Below are 12,517 nucleotides of genomic sequence, written 5' to 3'. Positions count from 1 at the left end.
AAAAAATGGTTCACCTACATTCGTGAAAATCTTCTGTGTTGTTTAAACTTATTAAAAGGAGATTACAGAGAGGCAAGAAAAAATAAATTTGGACAGCGTTGGAGTCCACAGAGCAGTGTAATAAGACTAAATTTTTGTAGCCCACCAACATACTCTCTAGGGTGCTCATGCATAGGCGACACACTATCTTGCGAGAAAAAAAGGCATCTCATTGATCGTAAAACAGCTGACATTGGTAAGCAAGTCTATTTTCTGGAATATATTTCGTATTCATCTTATCTTCCCTGTTGATTTTTTGTCGTGACATGGGTCCTTGGTTGTCTATACGTGAATCGCTTTAAGGGATTCATTAAGAGTCACCGAAATGCCTACGTTGCTTTGGGAGCATAAAAGTATTACTTTTGATCGTGGCATTTTCGCACCACATTTTTTTTTTGCTTGGCACTTTATGGGTACTAAAAATAACCACCACATATTGATAGTTACTTTCTCAGGTGGAATTGCGATTTAACCAACATGAGCACCGCACGTCAAGCTATAAATTTCTGAGAGGAACCTAAACTACCCTACTTTTTGGCGTGTTCATTCTGCGTGACATACTCGCCAAAAATTATATTGTCACGTAGAAGTTAGTTGTGCAAAAGTTAAAAAAAACTGCCTTACGGGATCATCCATCACTTTCTGTAGAATTTTTTTCAGCGTATAAATCGGGCTCGGGAGACTGGCAAATGCATGGTTACGTCAATAAAGAAGAGAACGCACGCATTTCTTACAAATAATGAAGTTGGAGGTCAGCAGGTTTGACAGTGCGAAAGTTAACAAAGACAAAATGCTCTCGCACTTTGTCGATGTCTCAAGGTTGGACCAATGTTTTCTTGTTGTCACTAGGTTTTTGATTGGGTAAATGCAATGCATCCTCACTGCGTGACATACTCCACTGAAAACAATGTTATAGTCTCTGAATGCTTCAGTGCAACGAAATAAGGCTACTTCTTTCTAAGTATGGCCAAAGTGACTCTCAACCAACAGATGGATATCACGCATGCAAACTTGGCAGCTTCTGTGGAAGAGTTATTATCTACATTTTTATTCTTCCTAAAAATAAATGGCCAGAGCACGCTAACTATTATGTTTATCTCAACAACCATCGATACATGAACATTGTCAATGTCTATAAAACCATAAATAATGGTAGCAACACTTTTTCCTCTCCTCTTCCAGCCTATATTATGTGTAAGGACCATGTTACCAAATTCATTACCAGATAATACTGATGTGTTGGTATAAAAATAATTTTTGTATTACTGTCCGGAGTCAAGGTTGAAGTTTGGTCTAGATCGTATTCTATGATATTTATTTGTATGTGTTCTATCTAAATGTCTCTACTAAGGCTTATTATCATGCAGTGTGAGTGGTTGTTTTCTGACCAGCCATACTTTTTTTCCGGGTTGGTATCAGTACCCCTCGTTGTTAGGACCTGATATGCCTTCATATATTTTGACGATAATTGTCTGCTTTTTTTTCTTGCTAACGTTATTATATTTACCGTGTCGTCAAAACAACAACGTTGAAGTTAAATCTCTGGAGTACATACAGTCTGTCTTTGAAAACAACCACAAACGATGATTTGACTCAGCGGCACTCAAGAATGACGGATGGTCTCCTGGGTGCACTTTGTCGGGGCCGCCGCCACCGCTTGTGGACAGGCGCGGTCTTGCAGTTTGCGGAGCTGATGAAGAAGTACAGCGAGAAAGTAAAAGGCAAACGCGTGCAAAGAAGGGCAGCGTCAAACGCTGTGGTCGTACAGGCGTTACCTGAAATGAAAGAAACTTGAATATGGCAGAGACAAATGGCAAAACACAAAAGACAAAACAAAAGAATGTAGGCCTTGGGTGAAGAAAAAATAGATATTGAAGACAGTACAATGACAATTAGAAAAAGTCATGTCCCTAAAAACGAATCTGGTGGCGTCATGTTGTTTTGTCATGGATGGATAAACACTTAACGTGTGAGAGGTTAATCTCCAAAATATGTGTGCACATTTCAGTGTGCGTGTCTTTGTGGACCTACATATCCCGCGTCTTTTATGTGCACTACAAGAAAACCGACTGAAGACGCATAGGCTAGCAGAAAAAGATGTGTGCAGTGGTAATCACCTATAAAAACGTCAGAAGTGTGGAGGAACGACTCGGCTCTGTTTCAGTAAATCTTGTGTTCAGTGGCAAAAGCCGGTTAATGTGCATCCATGGTGGACAAGGAAATGTTTATTTGTGATGCTGTCGCTCCTTGTTCTCTTCTCGCTTTAAGAGTGAAGCTGTGAGCGCAATCATGAAAAATAACTGTTGTATGGAGAAAGCCTCACCGCGACGTTGCCATAACATTTGCCACCACTGCGCAACACATTTGCCGTGCCTGAAGCTCGTGACGTCACGCCAAGACGAGCATTCAACACTCCACGGCGCCGATGGAGCATTCAAGCCGATGGAGGAGCCGCCTCACCAATTCATGGTGACAGCTTGGGTGTCGCGGTTCCAAACCACGGAGTAACAATGCAAACGCCGTGCCAAGTTTGAAATTGGTGTCGCTGAGCAGTCATTTCCGTCAAAAAGAATGCCATAACTTTACTTACAAGTCACATTCTTGTCTGAGGAATCGCCCTAAAGGTGCCGCGCCTCGTCGTACCGAGGCTGTTCTGGCAATGAACCGCCCGAAAAAGATCAGTACAGCGGAGTGAGAGGCTGCTCCTAGCGAGCCTCAACGTGTTGACACTCGAGAATGTACCCCTCAACAATGAGAGGATCGTGGCCAATGGAGCAGTGGCGGAACAATGACGATGGGCAGACGCGGACTATGCTCGGCGAGAGAACAAGCAGGACACGTGGAGGAAACAAGCTATGAGTAGTCATAGCAGAGTCGGTTCATAGGAGCACCGATGGAGTCAAGGCCAGACTTGCTCATGAGTTTGCGGCGCTCAAGTTTACGTGTTTTTGTGAGTTATCCGATAGGTTTTGGTTAAACATGCATTTACATTCAATCATCTGTGTGCGTTGCAACGAGCAGCGTGTCAGTGTGTGTCGAGTTTGACGAAAAATGTTGCCGTGAGTGATCTTGTACAGTAAACTGAAGTTGTGGAGGACGTGGTGGGATGCGGCTGTGTATGGTTCAATTCTTTAATTTAGCGTTGCCAATGGCTTTGTGCATCCACTAAAACTAGTAACACCAATACGACTCAACAAGGTTGCACAGAGAACGATGTCACCTTGAATACCTTTCATGAACATTGGACTTCTCACGCATGGCAATGTTCATTATGGAATATGGAGACAAATTAGGAATCGTAGTGTAGGAAACTCTAATGTTGCTGGTACAAGCGATGACAGACCCGTACTTTACTGTGTCAAGCCATGCACAAAATAGTGGAGCCTTTTCTTTCGTCCTCAATTGATATCACTTCTCTATCCCACCACTTGTAATATACAATACAAGACTATGCAATGGTCAACCCTTCTCCTAGTGTTTTCCGCCTCGCATCACTCCTCCTCAGCCTAACCTCTCTTCCTGACCTCACGCTGCGCTATAGTAAGCATAGATATGTTATGCTCTACTCTCCCCAACCCCTCACTTGCGTTCCTTTCCCATCCTTCTTTCGTATCTTCATTGTGTCGCGCTCCTAGGTACCGAGATTAACAAGTGCAACTTCATCCGAATAAGCGTGCAATTAAACATGATGTTTCCAGCATGATGCCATATTTTTCTAGGCCATGCTTTATCTTCTCTCCCTCCAGTTCGTCTCCCACTTACACTCTCTTCCCATTTCCACAAGCTTACTATATAATACTATGCGTGCCTGTGCATACTCGGTTTTTCCTGTGGGAGACCAGTCATAGCTATGTTATGGTTTCTTACTACCGTCCTTATTTCCCTCCTTCTAATCCTTATTTACTTCCCTCCTCACCAAAACCTATATTATTTAACCCATGGTTATGCTATCTTATAGCTTCCCCTTTTTTCTTTTTCTCCGCCTCATACGAATTTTCTTTCTTTTTCTTTTCTGTGCTTTACGAGGAAGGCTACATTTTACGTCACATTCCCAATGCTGTTTTCACGCTCTTTATAACGTTGCTTCTCATTACGTTTACTCTAACTTCTCTTCCATTGTCCACTCTTTTATGTACCCGGATAAACATGGTCGTTATATTCATGGTTGTTCCTGTGTGACACCTTGCGTAGCTATTCTGTGCTTTACCGTTTTTGTTCTTCCTGAGATCACTCCTCATCCTCACTTCCAGTTTCCACTCCCTTGCTATAGATTACTAAGCATGGTTATCCCATCCACTGCTGTGCATCATCGTAATATATTGATAACTGGATTTTAATACGGTCTAATTACAGATCAGAATGAAGCTGAGCCTTTAGAATTGAATGTGTTGTAACAGCATGCTGTCATAAACTTTTTCGCCCAGTTCTTCTGCAGGTGTTCAATATTCTTCCAAACATGTTGAGCTGAAAAAGTGGATACACTCAGAGCACCATACTATACGAGCAAGATTTATTATATCACAGGAACACTTGAGTCAAGCGCTGGCAGTTCTATTCTTAGAAATTGTTTAACGTCGAGTGAGGTATGAATATTATCAACTGTGAGTACATAACATGATGAACAACAAGATCCGAACATAATGCGAGCAATGCAGCGGCTGATGGCAAACGAAGCCACCGCGATCAATCTATGCATAGTTTGGCAGCAGAACTAGTACCACCCATTTTCCCCTCATACCGTCAGTTTTATATCCACTGTCTGATAATGTAATTATGTTTAGGTTCTCCATGCGTTAAAACAGCTTTTTCACAATATGCGCCTCACCTCTTGGTTGTATTGATATTCACGCTTCCATTCGAATTCTGACTACATCGAACCACAATTTTAGATACGTAAACGCTAGTAAAAAAACATCATGTTACAGTAATATAAGCCCACAGGTGGCGTATAATAGCCTAAAGCAAGGAAGAACGCGGATTAATGTTGGTTCCCAGATAAATATGAGCCCTGAATGCTGCAGTGCTCAGCATTCTTTACCGTGGGTCATCATCTCTCTCGCAATAAATTGCACATGTATTTTTTCTTTGCAGGAGCTATTTTTGAGGACGGTGAGCGTGACTCGGAAAATGCGTTCCGCAGTGCGGTCGATCTTGTCAACAACGACCCCGCTCATGCCCTCACCAGGTTCAGACTTGCTGGAGTCATCCAGAGGATACCGCCCCATGATGCCTTTCACGCTCGGAAAGCAGGTACGCACTACTCTTAAATCTCTTGTTGTATTTGTTGTTAACTGCACGACCTCAAAATAAAAAGAGGTCGCATCGGAGAAATATGTTTTATCTTTCAAACCTTCACAAACTTAACAGACTTGCTTGCACTGCACATCTTCACGTTCTTGATTTCGTAGTAGTAACAGAGTTTTTGCCTCTTAAGTAGTGAAATGGGGTCGTTATATACAAGTAAAATATATATAGAAGCGTCTAGAGTATGCCTGTGTTTGCTTTAAGTCCTCATTTGCATTGAATATTACTGAGAAATGCGCGACCGACCAGCATTATTACTTGTATCGTTTGCCTCGCCAGAGCGTGCTCGATTTCAGGGCCAAAATAGTTTTTGAAGGCGGAATGTTATTTCAGATTCTTTGTTTTATACTACCCAGCAAAAAAAGCAAAGAAATATTATAGGCAAATTCAAAGATTTTTTTACCATACATCAGTTTTTTTTATTTCATTCGTCCAGAGCAACCGCATCTATGTCCGTTGCGGTGTTTCAAAATGCTCGAATAAACAAAATACAAATACTCAATAATAGATAGTGATCCATTCACTACATATTAGAAAACTATACTGCATGAATTTTCTGCGCATAGAAACACGCACATTCAAACTAGGCTTGCGAAGGTACAAACAAGTTTACAACGCAATTATTTGCAATCTATGTGTCATGGATGGGGCCCTATCACCTAATGTCAAGTTTATGGTACAGCAGATCTTTTTATATTGCGAATAATATATCACAACCTTCCGTAAAATGCTTTCGTGCTTTGTAAACGCGCTACATTTTGGTATTATTCCTTGGTTTCATATATTTCCAAGCTGAGTAAGGACACAAACGTGCTGCGCTGCATTCATTCTCAAAATAGAAGTTGAGATGTTTTTTTTGTATACTCGTTTTATAATGCGCTTTGTCGGCCATCCTAATGTTGCACTTCCTTGGTAGCTAATGGAGCATTGTGCTGTGCGACCTGTTGATGAAAATACAAAGTATGGGGTTTACAATAAACTTGTCATATAGTGTTAGTGCGCGAAACAAAAAAAATAATGTCTTAGTTGATTACACAATCTCAACCTTTGCGGCATCAAGTAATGCGAACGTCCGTGCAGTAGAGAAGTAAATTGACAACTGTAAGATTGCGATCCTGAAATATTGCAGATTTCGGCATCTGTAAGAAGTTAGGTATCTCAAGTTAGGGCTAGTTCTTTATCACCAGCAGCTTAAAAAAGTGTTGGGAAATCCGCGTGATGCTTGCTTTCTATTCACGAGAAGAATTACGAGTAAGAAACCGTCATTGTCAACTGAACATGGAGGCATAGGTAACGTAATGGCTATTGACGCATTTACCTAACTCAGGCGTGCACAACTCACCTCCGCTAGAGGGCCGCAGTAACATTTTTTTTTCTCGGAAGAATCATCACAAAGGAGAACGTAAAAGCAAGAGAAAGAGGTTAGTTTGTACAGAATGTTCACTAAAGTTGCCATTTTAAGAAGGCATGTCCTATTTCTGATATATGCGTCTTTTCTGAAGCGGACTTGGAATCATGGTTCCAATAACATAAACATACTAATCTTCAATTTGACTATTGTCCGGGACGAGACTCCGAAGTATATCGTTGTTCTTTTATGGCTTTGTTTCTGCACATAACAAACTAAGCGGAGGTTTTACAAAACAAATGCTTTACTATAAGAATGCTGAAGAGCATACTTATCAGAAAAATAAAAAGAATGTATGAGACCAAGAAAGTATTTTGCAGCGTAGATTGCGTGTCGGAGAATTCTGCCTTAGTCTATGTAAACGCTATGCAAAACCAGCGATGTGATATACGTTCATAGCAGTCATCGACACTGCTATCGCTGTCATACTTACTTGTAATCAAGCTCAATCGTCACTCGAACGCGTCTCCAATGTTTCTTTCCTTACGTTATTTGACAACCATCAGATCCCTTCAATCCGTCCAGTTTCCTTGCTCCAGATGTTATTACTGATATTCTATGCGTTTTGACTAGTTTCGGCAACCATTAAATACTTGAAATCATCCGCTCTTTTCGCAGTACAGTCGCTCCTATACAGCTCATGCCACAAAAACCTTCGCTATTACCATTGGCTCTTGACTAGAACATCTTTTATTCCGATTTACGCTGTAATGAATGTCCGGGTCTTATCGTCGCTTGATTTCAATTCATATCTAATTGTTCCGTTGCATTACGGTGAGTTTTATAGTAATTTCAGCATTTCAATCAGTTTCTAGCTTTCGTCCGCGTAAACTTGTATTAGTAAAGTGTAGTTATTAGGACCTATTTCTTCAGCAATAAGAAAAAGCTGGCTTTCATAATCTGGTACCTCCAGTCATGAGTGCTTGAATTTATTTCAATTTATGGTAATTTATTACTGATAATTTCGCGTCCTTGCTACAATTGAACCTATACATGCTTGCTCGTCTATATATATGTTGAGTGACAATTCCTCTTCGTTTTTCTACTAGGCTACCAGATACATTGTTTAGCTCAAAGTATTCAGGGATAACGAAAACATACCTGAATGATGGGGTTGGCTTGTTTGGTGGGTGTCCTTGCTATACGAAGCCCAGTGGTCAGCATGGGTTCTCTCAGGCCTAAGTCCTCTGTTGTTTCTTCTAAAAAATTGACGAGTTTTATTGTTACCGTATGTCAAAATAGCACAAACAAGCTGCATGTGCTGGTAACATGAGGAGCATTCTGAATGACGGCAAATTCTACTATTGCGTTAATTTAAAAAATCGAAGGTAGAGTTCAATATTGCAAGTCTTAAAAAATTGCAGCTTACAGATATAACTTTTACAGTCTATTAGATTTAATTGTAGGTGCCCACCAGTAATGCAGACGCTTAGGACTACTTTGTTCTTTAGAACTAATGAAAATGAATCACATATTTCGCATACGCAACTTATTAAGTAACTTCATTCTATCATTAGGCAATAACCGACGGCCTTCAGCAAAATTAAGGCTTCTTAGACAATGACATCGATGGGTATGAGTAAGTCCTGTGACTTCCTTTATAAATATAAAACATAATTGTGAATATAAGAATCGCCAAGCACATAAAGACACTTATTGAAGAACAAAATTCTTTTAGACCTTCCGCAATTCAGTGAGCATTCACGATTAACATCAGCCTCAATGCCACCAAAAAGTGTGAGTGACTAACGTCAGTGTTCAAGGATGGCTTTCGTTGTACTTTGTTCCTCGATCATTTGATATACTTCTTGGACGACTTCAATTTCCATAAAAGTCAGTTTCTGTTGTGCGAGCGTAGCATTTCACGCGGAAGCATGCTGAGGCTACAATAGTCGTACTGCTATTTTATCTGGCACAGTGATTGTCTTTTTACTAATAGTTTCCCCTCTCCTATACTACTTTAGAATATTGTCATTATTAGACTAGCAAATGCGAAAAACATTCGCATAACAAGGCTCTGTTACTAATGCAGTCAGCAGGTAGTTTGTGATACTGCATATTTGAAGCCTACAGAGATAACTTGCATTGTTGACGTGTTATGCCAATCAAAATAATTATTGATCTCCACATCTGAAACACACATATATATAGTGTGTCTGCTATGGCTGCGGAGATCTATTTACTTCACCATCTGACACACAGTACGCCCATCCTCGAGGCAGTTTTCAGACTGCGAGGTTCTCGATTAGTCCGTGTTGCAATGGTGAGCACAACAAAAAGGCATGCCATGCAGAGCATCAATTCCGAAGCGTTCGTTAATGGCCTGATTTCTGGCCATTAACGAATCACTTCTTAATACACATATAGCCCGCACACGGTTGCATCGAGTGTTTTGTATGAAATATTTGCCTTTCCGAGGTATAGACGAGCGAGACGAGTTGATCAGTCAACGGTCGTAAAAAGATGCGTGTGCCACAATAAGATGCAAGTGTTGCCTGCTAGAAAGACTTGTTGTCTTCATCTATAGAATTCTGCAGTACTTCAAATTCCTAGCTTCGCTCTTCGTAATGACACTTCGCTGAATGTTTTAATAAATTAGAGGCGCCTTACGAAGCATGCGCAGCGAGCCACACTTTATATGTTCCTCTAGTTACACATGCTCTAATTCGGTGCACTCATGCTTACTTCATTTAGTAGAGCACACTGGGGTATGCATCTCCGTTTGATGAACCTGACGCCTATGCTACACTTCAGACATGACAGAGGCAGACGTTTGTGACCAGTATGCTCATGCGTCACCGGTAAAGCGATCCGTTTTATCGAATGAAGTCGATCTGCCTCAACAAATTCGACTCGAATTCAATCCAGCAATGCTTCATCGTCAGCCTTTTGGCAATTTCATTCAACCGCATCAACTTCCACGTCGCGTGGAGCTTCAGGAGATTTGTTTTCTCTATGGTGTTCATACGTATGTTTTCAAATGCGCAAAAAAAATTGCAGTAGAATTTTCCTCGTTTGTTGGTATATAAAGAATAATCAACATTTTGATGGGCGATTGCGCTATTTGGGTGTTTTTTTTCATAAGAAACGCCGTTCCTGCATTAGGAATACGCTGTTGTAAGCAATGGGAAACAATCCTGGTTAGGAATACTATGTTTTTTGTTGTTTTACTTCTTCCAAAAAGAATTTCTCGTATTATGTATGCTGTGTTTAAAATAAAAGTACTTTAGAAATGTCAAAAATATTTTTTATATTTTATATTCGCCTAATAATAATGCTTAAAAAATTATAAGTGTAGCAGCTTTCCGTATAACTGCCATTGTCCTTCGAATGAAATATACATGAAACAATTTGGATAGAACCAACTGTTTGATATATCTTACAATTGAAAAGATGTTTCCCTAAATATTTGCAGTTCTTTAATTTGCGAAGCTTGGATGCCACCCGCAGTGTGCCCTCGATGTATAAGGTGAGCAATGTGCAGGCAAAATTTCTTTACGTGCAAATCATTACATGACGGTAACGATCGCCATGCATACTTCAGGACAAAGGCCTGTTCGGGCGATCTTAAATGAACTTTAGGTCGTCCAAGATGCGCACAATATTACTGTAAATTGTGAAAAAAGTAATTATTTTAATTTTGACTTTGCTCTATCATCTAGATTTCTAAGGTGCATGACCATTTCATTCCAGGTAGCCAATCCGTGCTGTAATGGCCTGACCACTGTTCACCAACCATAACTGGTGTTAAGGGGCCTTACTTCACTACGAGAGCCTCTCACTGGTCTCCGAATTAATTCTCCGGATCCGCTGTGCGTTCCTTGTTTAAAAAGATAATGAAAGTACGACGTACAAGTTGCTCGTGCATTTTAGCAGCGTCAGGTGCAGTGTGTGGCAATAGTACTGTGAAAAAAGCTTCAGTTCTCTCATGTGGGCCTGCGTTTCCATTGCGTGCATCAATGATCTATGCAAGTAGCTTCCCGCGTCGAGTAAGTTTCACCTGAAGGTGACCTGCAGTCATATGCATGTCACCGCATTTTTCCAGCTCGGACTTTGATGTGCCGATAGTAAATGCTTCCTGTGCTTATTGATCTCCTGAATTAAAATTCTCAGACAACAACTTTCTGGATATCATTTTATCATTGCCCTACTTCCAACCCGCTCCTTAACTGCGTATGATGACCACCTAGCCATTTCAGGGTTTACCAAAATTAAGATTTATCTAAATTCTCTTACCCCGCGGCTGTATTTATTACTACCCGTCTACAGTACACTATAGGGGTGGCTGTTGTTCTGATTGCGATGTTACGAGAATTTTTTAGATGAGAGACAGCCCTGGTTTGCCTGATGCATGTGATATATTATGTATAATACGCAAGAATGCAAATACGTAAATACGAACGCAAATACGTAGAATGAGGTTGTTAGAAAAGAAGCAAAATGTTTGTAATTCTCACGCGTGTTTATCACTTTCACGCTGTTATTACAAGCAAAGACCGAAACCCACCACTCCTGGTTCATTAGTGGAGGGGATCCTCCTCAAAGCATACCTGATTCATTGTAGATTTTAGCTGCGTTATAACGTTAACCAGTATCTGCGTCGTTATCTTCATATCGGAAGGCAACACGCTTAGTATCGTGGCGCCACTTTGACCTATGCCCACCGAGGTATTTCAAAAGCTCACTATTTCAAGTAACTTCACAATGCAAAGCACTACTTCAAAAAAGAACAACGTTGGAACAATTTCTTAGAGTGCACAAAATTATATGAGAGAGTCATTGTTGGGGAAAGCTTTTTGCCCCGTGTGCTCGTTTGATGAGATCTTGCCGCGTGGTGATGGGTATCGAGCTACACTTTCCCTGCAAACGTTATCTACGTACTAGGCAGCGTCGACGGCCCGAGTGGGCTTTGCTCACGCCATCGACCAAAGTGCAATGAACTTAACCCTTTGTTATATAGCGAAAAGGCTCTCTGATCTCAGGCTGACTTCCACTGCTCATGCGTATTGTGTTCTGTTGACGTTTTCCGAGGTGATTTACTTGTTTTCAGTTTCTGCGATTCCATAGAGCATTGTTAAGTCAGATATAACTCTTCTTTTTGTACTTCGCCAGCGCCCGGAGCTTCTCGTTACGGCCATGCCTTTACGTGAAAAATGAGATTTCGTCTCGTCTTAATGGCCCCTGGTGGGTCGTATGGCTGCCTAAAAAACTCTTCTTCAGTACATTCGACCGATGAAGGAGCCGACGTGCCGACAAGCTTGCCGGCCCTAGTCAGAGGCTTAAAAAGAAGACAATCATTGCTACTGTACCGCAAATGGACTCTTTTTTTGTTCTTCTTTCTGTAACGAAATGTCTGTTTTAGATGCGAAGCAGCTTTTTAACTTACATGTGTAACACCGTACCTACGAGCGTCCTTAAGAACTCGCCGCCACGCGTTCCCCTCGTCACAAGTGTTGGAGCGGTCCCAAGTGCGTCACGCCCCAGCTGCGCGTTGACGTCATGCTACCCTTCACGCTTCCCCCGCAGATGAGTGTTGACGTCGCTCTCTCCCTGATCTGCAGCCTGATCGCAGCAATGCCTGCAGCTGCCGGCTTTTCCACTCGTTTGCAACGCATTCTTTCTCGACCTTCTCTACCACCAGCAACGCTCGACCACACTTCACGTGCAAACACTTTTCCAGCTTATTTATCTGCGGTGAAACTGCACTAAACCTAACCCACCTCTTATGTCTGCGTTTCAAACAAACGTTTACTCAAGTAAATGCTA

General features: G+C 41.3%; 1 protein-coding gene across 1 annotated transcript in view; it reads left to right on the top strand.

Annotated features, from left to right (window-relative positions):
- Positions 1 to 12,517, top strand: part of LOC119173762 (glutamate receptor ionotropic, kainate 2) — a 234,997-nt gene that overhangs the window by 105,317 nt on the left and 117,163 nt on the right. Inside the window, exon 2 of the mRNA XM_075883220.1 lies at positions 5,131 to 5,289. Coding sequence (XP_075739335.1) covers positions 5,131 to 5,289 — 159 coding nt within the window. The remainder of the gene's footprint in view (positions 1 to 5,130; positions 5,290 to 12,517) is intronic.

Source organism: Rhipicephalus microplus, unplaced genomic scaffold, assembly GCF_043290135.1.
Source record: "Rhipicephalus microplus isolate Deutch F79 unplaced genomic scaffold, USDA_Rmic scaffold_15, whole genome shotgun sequence".
NCBI lineage: Eukaryota > Metazoa > Arthropoda > Arachnida > Ixodida > Ixodidae > Rhipicephalus > Rhipicephalus microplus.
The sequence above is the reverse complement of the archived record's forward strand: the minus strand, read 5'-3'. Positions and strand labels throughout refer to the sequence as shown.